This window comes from Procambarus clarkii, chromosome 44, assembly GCF_040958095.1.
Source record: "Procambarus clarkii isolate CNS0578487 chromosome 44, FALCON_Pclarkii_2.0, whole genome shotgun sequence".
Lineage (NCBI taxonomy): Eukaryota > Metazoa > Arthropoda > Malacostraca > Decapoda > Cambaridae > Procambarus > Procambarus clarkii.
The window spans coordinates 27,740,836-27,755,791 of record NC_091193.1 but is presented as its reverse complement, the minus strand read 5'-3'; the positions used below and the strand labels follow the sequence as shown (position 1 = coordinate 27,755,791).

General features: G+C 46.1%; 1 protein-coding gene across 2 annotated transcripts in view; it reads right to left on the bottom strand.

Annotated features, from left to right (window-relative positions):
• The window catches only part of LOC123745431 (uncharacterized), a 299,139-nt gene that overhangs the window by 80,790 nt on the left and 203,393 nt on the right, over positions 1-14,956 (bottom strand). Inside the window, exons 10-12 of one of the 2 annotated variants that reach the window (XM_069300864.1) lie at positions 13,374-13,457; positions 5,519-5,683; positions 4,429-5,208 (exon numbers count right to left, since the gene is read on the bottom strand). In XM_069300864.1, coding sequence (XP_069156965.1) covers positions 4,429-5,208; positions 5,519-5,683; positions 13,374-13,457 — 1,029 coding nt within the window. The remainder of the gene's footprint in view (positions 1-4,428; positions 5,209-5,518; positions 5,684-13,373; positions 13,458-14,956) is intronic. The other variant, XM_045725999.2, reaches the window with a different exon arrangement.

The following is a 14,956-nucleotide window of genomic DNA, read 5'->3' as shown; positions in this document are numbered from 1 at the left end:
AGGGGGGTTGCGCAGACGGCGGCCCAGCGACATGATGACATCATGAGGGCTAATTTTTGTTTGGGGAATTCTGTCCACCTGTTCAGTCTTCGGTCACAATAGTTCACCAGAATAGGGTTTTTTTTTGGGGCGCCTACCTTTCTGGGTGCCTGTCCCAGTTGATGGCAGACATACAATGCTCCCAATCATAAGGGGGGGGTCTATGGGCCATTGCTCCTCGTGCCCCTCTAGAGGGGGCCAGGTTCTGGCTCGTGGTCCCCGGTAGGCAAGAACTCCATGCATTGACTGATGCCAGAAAGTTATACATATCCATTTAGCTTGGATAGCTCCGGGGAGCCTCCGGGACTCGCCCAAAAAATGGCGTTTCATTACATTCAACGCTGGTTTTTTTGTCAGACTTCCCTACCCTATTGCAGCTAAAATATGCCACCTACGATTTTTTTTTTCCATGATCAGGGAACAAAAATGAACACTTCTATAAGACGAAAGAATTTTTTAATTTTTTTTTTTTTTTTTTTTTTTTGGCGCCTGTGGGTGTTAAATCCATTTGGGCCCCTAGCAGTTTGATGGTTAAGGGGTCCAGTGTGTTTTACAATTATCTCCAATGTATCCCTATATTTTTTTTTTTGAGGGGTTATTTTTCTTGACTTCATTTCAAAACATATTGACCTACAACTTTCACATATTCGAGTACATATGACAAGCAATCTTGTTTAAAACTTACAGGATATGTCAAATTCAAAGTACTATATATATTGTTGAGAACTTTAACTTCATTTTTCTCTATGAACAGAATTTTCAACTGACACATTGTCAAAAATTCAGTTTCTGACAGATTCTTACCATTTTTACACATTTGCAAAGTTCTAAGGTGTTCTTGTTGTCGTTTAGTCAAAGCCATAATGTTTAAAGTTATATGTTTTTTGAGTAAATTTTGCACATATTTGGATGGCCATATTGAAAAAATGTTTTACAGTAAACTATACTCTCAAACAATATTTTGCTACAAGAAACATGAATGTTATATGCCATTCTGAGACCATAATGAATAAAAATAACAATTGGTTACATAATATTTTGACACCAAATTTGAAATTGTTAATTTTTTTTTTATTATTATATTTGTAACTGTTTTTTGACCATGGTATGATGCTGATCCATTAGGAGGATTTACCATGTTATTACTATAAAAAAAAAAAAAAAAAAAAAAAAAAAAAAAAAAAAGTGCGCGCGTTTAACCCTTTAACTGCGCAACGCGCCTGCAGGCCCAGGCTTAGGGTGCGCAACGCGCCCCCGGGTGTTTTTATTTTTCACATTCCATTGAAAACTCCCGCGGCTACATGGGGTTCACATCAGCTTCCTCAGGGGTCTTGTAAACAGACGCCATCTTAAAGAAAAATCATGGTCCACATTGCCGGGTGTCAGAGCCTCAGTAGTGAGTGAGCAACCAAGGCTGGCGCTCACAGCATGGGCGCACAGCACTGCTGTTCAGTGTGTGACCACAGCATTGCCTAATATTGTCAAAATATATATATAATCTGTTTTATTTAGCCATGATAGTATTATAGAAGAGCCCAAGTGTGATAATGACTGGGTACAATGTTCAAATATCAATGATTCAATGCTGTTCACGATGTTCACAGCGTTAGCCACAGCACCACAGCATTATTTCGTCCATCTAGGAATCTTCAAACGACTTTTTAGGTTCCTTTTCAAAATAAACTTGTGGTCAGTTATTCATTTACAGGTATTAGTGACCAGGATTGTGGTTATAATGAGCGTTGTGCGTAGGAAGGAGAAATTTTGGCGAGGGAGGGAGGAAGGAAGAGAATAAAGGTAGCCTCACTGTGGCAGTAACTCTTGTTTTGCTCACCATACTAGCTTCGTGGTTCGCTATGGGGAACCACACATGTACATGGGTATATACAGTGTGTGTGTGGAATAGTGTAATAACAGCACCAGGAGTATGTTGTGAGGAGCTATTTTGGTGAGGGAGGTGACGTCGTAATCGTGGCGTCGTCTGCTGTGTGATTTGTCATGCAGTGTATGGTGGCCACTGTACTGTTTGAACACAATACCGGCTTACTTGCATAGTTCTGGTAAATAAAACATGTAGATAGGTATATATAACGTGTGTAAATTGTGTAATAAATACAATAACAGTATGGTGGGAGGAGCAATGTTGGCGAGTAAGATGTTGGAGTGAGGGAGGGAGGGCTGGCTGGGTGGGTGTGGCTGCTCACACTCGCGGTGTTCTGAATGTGTTGATGGTGAATGTATATAGTGTGTGACAGTGCATAGTCTGTAAATAGATTGTATATATACATAAATTAGCATGATACATGGTAAATATGTGCAACATATGTGTACACAAGTGTCATGCACGTAACACAGTGTCCTCAGACAGTACGGATGTTTTACTGCCATAATATAGTGTACGTATTCATTATACATAGGATTAGCACGTTAAAACAAATAAAATGTATTTGGAACTGTGTGCAAAAAATGTGCAAAAATATATTCGCGGCAACTCACGCGCCCCGCCCTGGGCGCCCCACCGGCCCCGGGTGCATACTGCTCTGGCACACGGGGAATTATGACGTCACGGCCCACCTTTCAGACCCCATAGCAGCCAAAGTAAGTACAATTTCGAACTTGCGTTGCTATAACCATATACAGGGAGGGTTTTTTTCCGAGGAAAAAATTATTTTTTCCCAAGGTTTCATTTCCTGCGCATTGGGGGATGTCATATTTATAGGCCGCGCAGTTAGAGGGTTAAGGAAATTTCAATGCACCGTCACTGGGCCCCTTAAGAGAAATGATATATTCTCTGATTATTTGTTTAAAAATGAAATAAAGATGGTGCAGTTAGCCAGATGGACCCCAAAGGCGTAGGTGGACGCAGGTCTATGGAAGCGAGGACCGAATTAGCATGTAACACAAAGTCCATGGTGCTCTCAGGGCGTCTTCTGATCTGGCTTCGTCCACCTTCCTGGTCCAGCGCCAAAAACAATATGTTCTTAATATGGACCCTGAGTCCCTCTACACTAGTGGAAAGTATCCAAAATAGAGGGATGAAGGATAACTGGGACTGTTCTGGCGAGGTGGCTGTCATGTGCAACCGATGCTGCTTCCACATCATTATTATTAGCAATGCTGTTTAATTTTATACCCAATGATTTACTAGCTTAATCAGTTAGCAATTCTTAATCATTTCTGGTTATAGTGCCTGAACAATATCTTTTTACTACTACTATTCCTACACCAATCATGTTTTAGTTGAGCGAGAAGCAGGTGGTGGGGATGAGGTGACAGCAGCACTATACTGATGTTGGGTGGTGGTGCTCAGGTGGCTGGGTGAGGGTACAGGATAGACATGCAGTGCTGCTCTAAGTCTACTGCCAAGCATCTTGGAACTCACTGTACCTGTGTCGAATTCGAGGGTTTCTACCCTCCTGGGTTGTGCCGGGACGCCGTTCCCTGGTGGTGCTGCTGCTCTGCTGTTTGACTTGCCTGGACCTCCAATGTGTACAAAGGAAGTGTCAATAGTTTTCGAGCCCCTGTGAGATGCACCGTGACGTCCTGTTGACCTCCCGACCCCTCTGTCTCTATACACGAGCATGTTATGAAGCTCTGTGCTTAGGGGAACTCTGTCTTTATCTCTTGACCAATTTATGTCTTGTGGTCTTCCAGAAGTGTGTGTGTTTAGTGTGCTGTGGTAATCAGAAGCTACTGGGTGGAAATCTAATGTGTGAACTGGTTTAATAACAGCCCTGTGAGTGATTACTACTGGTCCAGGAGTGGAAGGTGCAGGTGAATATTCATCTGGATGTCTTTTATTGTGTGTCTTCCACCTACTATCCCAAAGTGACTGGTTTCTAGCAGTCTGTGTAGCAGATGACCAAAAGCCTTCACCACTTGGTTGGCTACTTATATTTTGTATATGAAGCTCCCTAATGCTATCTCTTACCTGTTCCTCGTTGCTAGAATTTGGGTTTATACTGTTCATGCTCTCAGTTTTTTCCCAGGAGAATAGAGTTGAAGGAGAAGGGGATGGACTAAGAGAAGATCTCCAGTCAGAAGGGAATGGGGATGTTACATCAAAAGGTTTATCCAAACCTGAAAGTGCAGAACTACTAGTGAAGGTGTGGTCACTGCCCTGGTTACCACCACCACCAGGCCAAAATGCCTTAAGAGAGGTGACTTTCGTCCGTCCAGAACCACCACCATTGTGCACGTCCCCACTGTCTGTCATGCCGTGTGTGGACCCCCTTGCAGGTTCCCCTCCCGCCTCTCTGTCAGACGAGTCAGGCTCGGTGCTAACATCTGCATAAACCTTCTCTAGAGGTCCAGCTGTGAGCCAATGTCCGGGAGGATACTTGTGTCTGTAGTCCCAAGCATACTCTCTCTCCTTCCCATCCTGCATACCTTGCTTTAGGGGCAGCTTGCTGTGGCTACTTTGCTCCACTGGTTGGCGGTTAATGCCAATAGCAGGAAAGGAACCATGAGGTGAAGACGGTTGTCCTGCTGAATATTGATCATCTGTTAAGGAATCTTCTGGAGAATTTTCATTCAGATATGTTTGCTGAGTGGAAGATGAAGTGGACTGAAATCCTGGAGGTGTCCCTGGGACCCATGTGGCACGTCCTGGCACTCCTGCCAAATCAGCGTTGACATCAATGTCGGGTATCTGCCTCTCGGGTACAGGAGGCACTACCAATGGTAAGCGTCCAGGGAGCATCACTGGTAGTGTGGGGACAACAGTATCTGGCTGGTTCTGATTACTTGGCCAGAACCCTACAGAGCTGCCACGATCTCGACGAGGTGGTTCTGGCTGGTGCTGAGACTCCAGGATTGAATCAGGAATATATCTATTAACATTCCTTTCACTGGAGGACTCGGCATGGGCAGGTGGTGGGCGGGGAAGAGGTAGGTGCGTCCAGGATGGTTCCACTGGGGAAGAAGGCCTTTTGGTGGTGGTTGTAGTCGTAGAGCTGGTAGTGGTAGTATCAGGGGTGCTAGGAGTCCCCCAAAGCCAGGATAAGGTGGTTGTGCGAGCATTGGCCACACGAAATTGACCAATACTCGCTTGCCTCCGGACACGTCTACCCTGATCGTCAGCTATGGAGAGGACAGCACTCGTGCTCACTTTCTGCTCGGGCATCATCCAGGGCACAGCCTCACTCGTCAGGCTTGGCAGGTCTTCGCCTGCAAAACAGAGCACTTGTTCCCCGCACAACACATACATGCACTGATCAGTTTCACACCTGACTTCTACTGAACTACTTGTCAAGGAATTCGTTAGTGGTCAGTATTGCAATACTAGACCTAAATTACATTAAATACAGATACGTTAGTAAAATTAATCTTTATTTTTTTAGCAAAGCAGGCAACAAAAAGCAGTTATGAGATACACTGTTATTTAAACTAATATAATCTGAGTTACATTGAGTCAAAGGAAGGAATAAAGAACTTTATTTGTCACTACAGAAGGCATCTCACAAGCTGGGGTACTTACGCTCATACACGAAGGTGGTGTTCCTGCAGTCACTGACGGTGTAGTACATGAGCTGAGGAGTCTCACAATCAGAATATAGTTGTGCACAATAGCCAGGGGCATCTGACAGAACCCCTTCGTAGTTCCCCACAATGGGGCACGTCGTAGGCTCCTCCAGCAGAGACTCTGTACAGGACAAATTACTTAAGTAAAGATTCACATACAAAATACTTCATTGCCAGCATTTAAATTTCAACCAAGACTACTGAAGCCAGATTGGAAGTTACTGCAGGCATTCCACACCCACCAGCCATTGTAATTATCTACTCACCAGCTGGCCCCATGCACTCACAAAGCTGCAAGCACTTGAACCACTCACACACCTCCCACCCGATACACCCACCCATCAATCTATTCACTAACTAGTAGTACAGTTGGGCTTGTTATCGACTCACAATCAGGGATCTTGAGTCTGAATCTGGATTGGACAAATGGTCACGTTTCCTTTCACCTAATGGTTCTGTTCACTTAGCAGTTAATAGGTACTGGGTGTGGGATTATGTGGCTAAGAGGTCATAATGAAGTCATCCCATCATCATCTGGTGTGGTTTAGTCTTCATATCTTCAGCCACATTTTTGTGACTGCATTATGTGGATAAGTTTGTCAAGTTTCTTTTGTAAACGGACTGTGTATTGACCATTAAATTGTGCATCGCATCATATGATGCTTTGACCGACTTACAGTAAATTGCGCATCGCATCATATGATGCTTTGGAGTACTACGCAAGATTTAAACGGCCCGCGGATACACGGAGGTTCACCACACCTTTATCAGGGCTCTTGTAAACAGACGCCATTTTTTTTTAAATCGTGGGCCAAATTCCTGGGTGTTAGGGGCCTCAGTATTGAGTGAGCTACCAAGCCTGATGCACGCAGTATGAGCTCACAGCACTGCTGTTCAGCTTGGGACCACAGCATCACCTAAAAATGCCATAATATACTTGTTCATGCTATTATGTAGCGATGATATTACAGAAGACCCCTGACTGAGAAAACTGACCAGGGTTCTGATAATAGCAGGATTGTGGTGATATGCTCCATGGAGGGAGCTGTGCTCCATGGAGGGAGGAGTAATGCTGTGGGAGGGGAGGGTAGTGGCGTTGTCTTCTGACTGTGTGTGGCCACCATTTATTGACTGCACTCACCATACCAGCTTAGTGGTTCGCTATGGTCAACACATGTGTAGATACTTATATATAACGTGTGTATAGAGGGTATAAACAACAAGAGTAGGAGGTTGGGAGCTGCCATTTTGGTGAGGGAGGTGCGTCGTCTGCACAACTTATGTTGTTTACTGGTGACCACGATGGTCTTGGGCACCATACCCGTTTACTTGTACAAACATGGTGAATAAAACAGGTAGATATATATATATATTATGTGTGTATATAGCGTAATAACACCACAAACAGTATTGTTGGAGGAGAAATATTAGTGCGTCTGGCCTTGAGGGTGGCAGCCACCAGCTGACTGTGTGAGTAGCTACGTCTTTGTGCCTTTACTCACCATACAAGCTTAGATGTACAGTTATGGTGAACAAAACATGTAAATACTTATATATAACGTCTGTATATAAAAGCAAAAACAGTATGGTGGGTGAAGAATGGTGGCAAGTCAGGTGAGGTGAGGGAGGGATGGAGTGGTAGCCAGTGGCGGGCTGCCACTGCCACTGGCACTGCCACTCAGCATGTCAACTTAGTGGTTCGTTATGGTGAACAAAACATGCAGATACTTGTATATAACCTGTGTATATGGTGTAATAACCGACAAAGTATTTGTTCACTGTTTGATGAACATAATTGAATCAACAATATGCACACCATATTTTTGAGTACAGTGATGATTCACTCATTTTATTATATAAATATATCACACTACACACTATTGAATAATATTACAGCAAAAAAACAGCGTTGAATGTAATGAAACGCCATTTTCTGGGTGAGCCCCTGAGGCTCCCTGGAGCTTATTGGGCTAATGTATGTTATAATAGACCGGGACATTAGCTAAGGAGTTCAGACCTACCAGGGACCAGCTCCAGAACCTGGCCCCTTCAGAGAGGTTTCAGGGAGCAATGGCACTGGAAAACCCTCTTGTGGTTAGGGTTTTCCTTATCTGCCATCGACCGGGGTCAGGCACCCAGAAAGGTAGGCATGACAAAACAAACCCCACATGGTAAAAAACAAACAAAAAACCGAACAGAGGTAGAAACTCCCTACACTCCCAAGGAAACAAGCAAACATCACACTTTACTGCCGCGCCGATCGTCCGCGCAGCCCTCCCCACCCCGAGAGGGGGAGGGGGGAGCCCCGAACCTACCGCGCCGGCTGCCAAGCTTCAGTTCGGAAGCTAAGTGTCACCAACGCGAAAAAAACGCAGACCAGTGGGAGGGAGGGTTGCCAGGGAGCCTCCAGGGCTCACCCAGAAAATGGCGCTTCATTACATTCAACGCTGGTTTCCTCTGGGGAGCCCCTACGGCTCCCTGGAGCTTCATACCCAAAGAGAAGGAAAAGAAAGGGCTAGCCAGGGAGGTGGCCGCCACAAACTCCGCAACGCGAAGCCGAGACAACAGGATGCAACCTGCGACCCAAGGCAACAAGAAAGCACAGGAGCAGACGCGCATAAAGAATGAGCGGCCAAGAACCTGTGTGACCCTCAATTCCCTGCACCTGAAATGAGCCCTAGACGTCACCAACACAGCAGCAAAAGCTGCAAACGTCTGAACAGCATGGGCGCAAAGACAGACCGCAGGCTGGAAGACTGAAAAACTCTGCGGACGACCTGGAAGACCCAAGCCCTGAAACCGGGAAACGAGTGGAACCGGATCAAACCAAAGCGCATCCCCAGACACGGTACACAGGTAACGGCAAAAAGCGCAACCAGACAACACAGGACACACCCCCGGCCAAACCAATCAAGCATCAATAACCCAAGAACCCCTCCGGAAACCAGCCATCTCGACCGTCGCCAGGACGGAGAAAGGCTGCACACGTACAAATCTACCACCAGTACCAAAGAGCAGAAACCTGAACCAAAGGGGCTACCACGAACTGAGAAGATAAGAAGGCACCCTGATCAAGGACCAGGATGGTGCAGGCGATGCATGAGCAGGCCGGAGGTGAAACAAAACACGAGAAAGCGTACGAAACAGGGCAGATGTGACGTCCACCCCGAACGCAAGCCGGAGCAGCTCCGCCAGCGCCGCATAAAGCGAGGCAACAGTAAGAAAACAACAAATAACTGTAGTCCAGAAAAACCCAAGAAAGGACAAGACAACCCGATGCGAAAGAGAAGACAACGTACAAAGAGCAAGAAAAAGTGCACAGAAACACCAGGAACGTCATACTGTCCCAAGATGAAGCTCGCAGGTGGGACACCGTCAACAAGGCCACCTGAACACCACAGAGATGGTGATACCCGCGTCAAAATACCAGATGCGAAGAGCTGAGGAGAAGGCCGAACCAGTCACATACAGGATCGATCCGACCTGCCGAAAGAGGCGGAGCCGCAGGAAAACGCCCCGGGTTCGGACACCTATCAAGCAGCGTCTGAAAAGAAGCTGGGCTGGCCACCAAGGAACCATAAGGACTGCTCGTGGGGGAATGGGCTGCAACCGAGCCAGAATCCGAAGCAACAGCTGGACCGGGAGAAGAGGAACAGGCACCCACATCTCGACCAGTCCTGGCGAAAAGCATCCAACGAATGCCTCGCAGGCTGGTAAGGGCGCCACATAAAATGGGCGACGGACACCTAGACCACGCCGACACGAAGAACGTCCATGGCCAGAAGTCCATACATCCGGCAGAGCCAACGAAACAAGTCAGCGACGACTAGCCAATCCGCGAACAGAGGAATGACCCGAGACAGCTGTCTGCCAGGACGCAGGACACACCCCGGACATGAAACTCACGGTTAGCCAAACCCCGAGAATCCAGCAAACGAGCTACTCCAAGGAACCAACCCCAAAGGTCAACACCTAAGAGAAACCCTGTGGTTCCGGCAAGAATCGCCAGAGAACAGTCTAAATGGAGCTGAATAGTAGAGCACCGAGTGACACAAACCCTCCGAAGCACAAACCAGACAGCCACGAACTCCTGAACCATGCTGTGAGCCCGACGGACAGACAGACTCCACCATCCCCAGCCGACCTGGTGAGCACTGGTCACAAAGCCCCAGCCGAGAGATGACCCGTCCGTGAACACATCGAGCAAAGACTCGGGGAGGTGCCAAGGCACGGAACCCCAAAAACCCCAAAGAGGAAGCTGGTGACGCAGCACCAACACAAGATCCCCGGAGTAACGAACCCAACGATTGCAAGAGAGGTGGAAGGGGAGTCTCCGAAGGAACCAAACAGACGCCGAAGCCAAACCCGATCCCGCGGGCAGACCAGCACGTCGAAGTTCAGACTCCCGCACAACTGCTCGAGCAACCCGGAACCCCCCTCATGCACAGCCGAAGGTGGGACCACAGCCGCAGTAACACTTCTGGAGGGAAAGACAAGGAGTGGCCCAATAGCCCTAAACAAGGCCCAGGTCCGAACCCAGGACGGAAACAGACAGAATGGCCTCCAGATCACCAGGAAACCAAACCCGGCGTTCTGGAAAGAACCACACCCCTGGCAAGCAGACAAGCGGACCGACTGGGAGTCCACACCAGCCAGTCGTCGAGGTTGGCCAGACACCGAATCTCGAGCAGACTCAGACAGGGCCCCAAGATCCGGTAAAGATGCAAAAAATACACCAAATGCCAATAATTGACCTGGAGGTCCAGGGCCACCATCCAGGCACCCAGCCCCAACAGAAGCTGGACAGGAGACAACAGTCCCCCCTAGGAGGGCATAGAGGCCAGGGCGCAGACTGAAGAAGTCCAGAAGAACCGCAGATTCGAAGGCCCATGTCTGCAAAAGGCAGACGGGAACCCCAGAATGATGGGGCGGATCGACCACGCCCAATGCACCCACCAAGATGACATGACGAAGCGCAGGGGAAGAAGCCCACCCCGCCAGCTCTGAACCCCCCAAAAGGGGGAGAAGCCGTCCATCGCCGCCACCAGAGGCCGAAAGACAACCAAAAGCGCCCACCAACAGCAGGACCATCCAAGAGTCAACAGAGCAAGCTGCTCCCCCAGCGCCCCGTTAACAGAGAAGGGAACAGAGCCCCTTCTGAAAGAAAAAGGACACATACACATATATACATATCATGTATATACACATACACATAAGGTATGTGACACACGTGCATATGCACATACACATATGCACACATGCAGTGTACACCTGTACATGCGTACACACACATGAAAAGAAAATTACAAGCCGCCGACCAGTGGGCACAGCACACGCTGGCCAGGCAAAAAAGGCACAAAACTGCATCTAAAGGCCCACCTCGACAAAACCTCAAAGTTCCAGCATGACCACAACACGTGCCAAAATGCATGTTGATATTATAGTCAAGAACACAATCTGGCTAATATACTGGTTCTTGCATTACTCGGTTCACCTTGCCACTGTTCACCATTGTACCATCATGAACGGTTGTCAGCAAGTTCACTTCTCTCTCATCTTTCCACCTAACAGTATTTTTCTTGTCTTTCCACCTAATAAGAGTGTTTGGTCACTTTTTCTTAGCTGGCAGTCACCAACTTCAAGATTATTGTCAAACACTGGCATTTCCCTTCTTCTTGGCTTTACCGTGCCAACCATTCCAGTTCTATTTTCAATCAAGAACCTAACTAGCAAGGGATTTGTATAGTAGTTATCCATGTATCCATGTATAAAATGTGGCCCTTGTTCATCCATGGTGCCATCAGTAACTTCACCACACTACCTGAGAAACCATGTTGGTCGTTACCGGGAATGTCTACATCACTAGCAGAATACAGAATCATGTGTAACACGTATCCTGTTTCACAGTCACAAAGAACAAAGAATTTCAATCCAAATCTATTGTGTTTAGAGGGAATATACTGCTTGAAGGCAACACGTCCCTTGAAAAGCACAAGGGATTCGTCAATCACCAGCTTCTGTGCTGGTACGTAGAAATCTCTGTACCTTCCAATCACTTCATTCATAATGTGCCTGACTCACCAAAGTCTATCATCCTCTGTCTAGTCTTCATTACTTGCAAAATGAAAACACATGAGGAGTATCTGAAATCTGTCTCAGGACATATATTTCCTGAACAAAGGTGTTCGAATAGTCTGGTCTTTGCTCCAATAATCTGTGACAGCGTGTTTGACACAATGTTTCAGCAATATCTTCGTTCCAAAAAACACATACATTTCACCTACAGTAGTGTTTTTCCAACGCTGTAATCGTGAAAATTCTGATATTTTTTCCAATGAGATGAGCCGCATGAAGGTTCGTTTGGTGTACAATATATTCCATGAGCGTTTCATCATAAAATGCTGTAAAATAGTCTATTTTACTCATGTCCTCACCAGTATCAGGGAAAAGGTCTGTAATCCCAACGTCTTTATTGTCAAAGGTACGAATTAGAGGAACAAAATCGTCACCATCACTCCACACAAGTACACCTGGTGTCCTGCGAGACGAAACAGCAGCACGACAGCAAGGAATCGTTGCACACAGTGGACCAGGAGCTGAAGCCCATCTACGCAAAGTACGGGTACTACGTGAACATGAGCTAAAATCACGTGAACATGAGGGTCTTGGTTCCTCATGTGGTGCCACGCAGCGGCGCTTGGCTTGGCGAGACGCTGCTGACGCGACAAAATCTCGTTTGGTAACACCACTGGCACTAGCAACAGGCATGGTAATACTATGCTCTGAATCCACTTCACTAAAACCAGAAAAAGAGTCACCTTCCTCTGACTCATTGCCCAAAATATCCTCATACTCTAAATAAGTACAAGAACTGTGTGGTCGTGGGTGAATTGGAGGAGAACCAGTCCCGTCATTGGGCGAGACGGGACTGCTGAGCGTGTAGGCCTCGCCCTGGGAGCAGGCTGTATCTCATATTCACTATGTGCTACTATCTTCGGACAATTGTGTGTAGTCCTTATCAATGTCAGTCATCAAAATCACTTTCCTCACCATCAGAAAATAATTCACTGGTTATTTGCTCTTGAGCAAGTGACTACGTGCTCGGGAAGGGTTTGGCCGTGCACTCACCATGGTGACGGCTGGGTAACTGAGGCCTTCTATGCATTGGTGGAGAGAGCAGGATTTTTTTTTACAAAATGGCAGCTGTTTACTATAGCCCCTGGGCAACGTATGGGGAACACCCCCGCCCCTCCCTCGCTGGCCATTCAAATCTTGCACGGTACTCCATCACATCACATGACGTGTTGCGCAGTTTAAGAGTTGAAGCTTAACAAGAGGACAAATCCTCATAGTTGTATGTTATTAAATTAATTGATCGTACAGTAAATTATGTTGTAACTGGGAAATATTTCCCACACCAGGAGTTAGTCAGCTATTGTGAAGTTGCATCCTGGGGAGGGTCAGTAGTTCGACATTGGGGGACTTCGATACAAACCTAATGTATGTATATACACAGGATGCCTGTCCCCTGACAAAATAAATAATAAAATGAATTAAAAGAAAATAACATAAGTTCAATTAAATACAATATTCCTTGCTAGAAAAACTTTGATTTGAAAATTCTTAATATGATTTGGAACCTCATCCACAACACAGCCAGCCTCATACGGCACTTAACTTTAACTTTACGTTGTCAGCCCACTCCAACCACCATGTCATTCCTGTACCAACCCTTCCCCATCCAATGACTTAATGAAATACGAACTTATAATAAACTGCATAATTTTATGCATAAGAGATGCCTCACTTACTTCCTTGTGTGGTCCAGGAGGTCATGTCCCCAAACTTGTCCAGGTCACAGAGCTTAAGGTCAAAGTTCTCCCTCGGGTACAGACCTGCCAGCAGTGAAGGAAGATAGATTATGCTTATGGTAGTAAACATAAGAACATAAGAATAAAATGTAACTGCACAGGGCCTATTAGCCCACATGAGGCAGCGCCTACTTATAACCATCCAATCCCATGCAGATACATGTCCAACCCATGTTTGAAACTATCAAGGAACCCCACCTCTACCACGTTACGCAGTAATTGGTTCAACAAATCAACAATCCTGTTACCAAACCAGTATTTACCCAGTTCTTTCCTAAATCTAAACTTATTCAATTTATACCCATTGTTTCGTGGTCTGTCTTGTGTTGATACTTTTAATACCCTATTAATATCCCCTTTGTCATGCCCATTCATTCACTTATGCACCTCTCATGCCACCCCTAGTTCTTCGCCTTTTTAGAGAATAAAATTTAAGCTTTTGTTAATCTTTCTTTATATGACAGGTCTCTAATTTGAGGGATTAACTTTGTCATCCTGCACTGGACGCGTTCTAGTAAATTTATATCCCTTCTATAGTACAGCGACCAAAACTGAACTACATAATCTAAATAGGGCCTAACCAGATTAACCCTTTAGTTGCGCAAGACATCATATGATGCGTTGAGTGACTTGCAGTAAATTGCGCTCGGCATCATATGATGTTTTGGAGTACTGTGCAAGATTTAAACGGCCCACGGATACACGGGGTTCACCACACCTTCATCAGGGCTCTTGTAAACAGACGCCATTTTTTTTTAAATCATGGGCCAAATTCCCGGGTGTGAAAAAAATTCACTCAAATTCCTGAGGGGCCTCAGTATTGAGTGAGCAACCAAGCCTGACACAGGCAGCATGAGCTCACAGCACTGCTGTTCAGCTCGTGACCACAACATTGCTTAAAAATGCCATAATATACATGTTCTTGCTATTATTTAGCAATGATATTATTACAGAAGCCCCCTGACTGATAAAACTGACCAGGGTTCTGATAATAGCAGGATTGTGGTGATATTTAGCGCTGTGCTCCATGGAGGGAGGAGTAATGCTGTGGGAGGGAGGGTGGTGGCGTCGTCTTCTGACTGTGGGGCCACCTTTTATTGACTGCACTCACCATATACCAGCTTAGTGGTTCGCTATGGGTGAACACAAATGTACATACTTATATATAACGTGTGTATAGAGTGTAATAACAGCAATAGGAGTAGGTTGGGAGCCGCCATTTTGGTGAGGGAGGTGCGTCGTCTGCACGACTTATGTTGTTTACTGGTGACCACTATGGTCTTTGGGCACCATACCAGTTTACTTGTACAAGTATGGTGAATAAAACAGGTAGATACTTTTATATATAATGTGTGTATATAGCGTAATAACACTACAAACAGTATTGTTGGAGGAGAAACATTAGTTCGTCTGGCCTTGGGGACGGCCGCCACCAGCTGACTGTGTGAGTAGCTATATCTTTGTGCCTTTACTCACCATACAAGCTTAGATGTACAGTTATGGTGAACAAAACGTGTAAATAC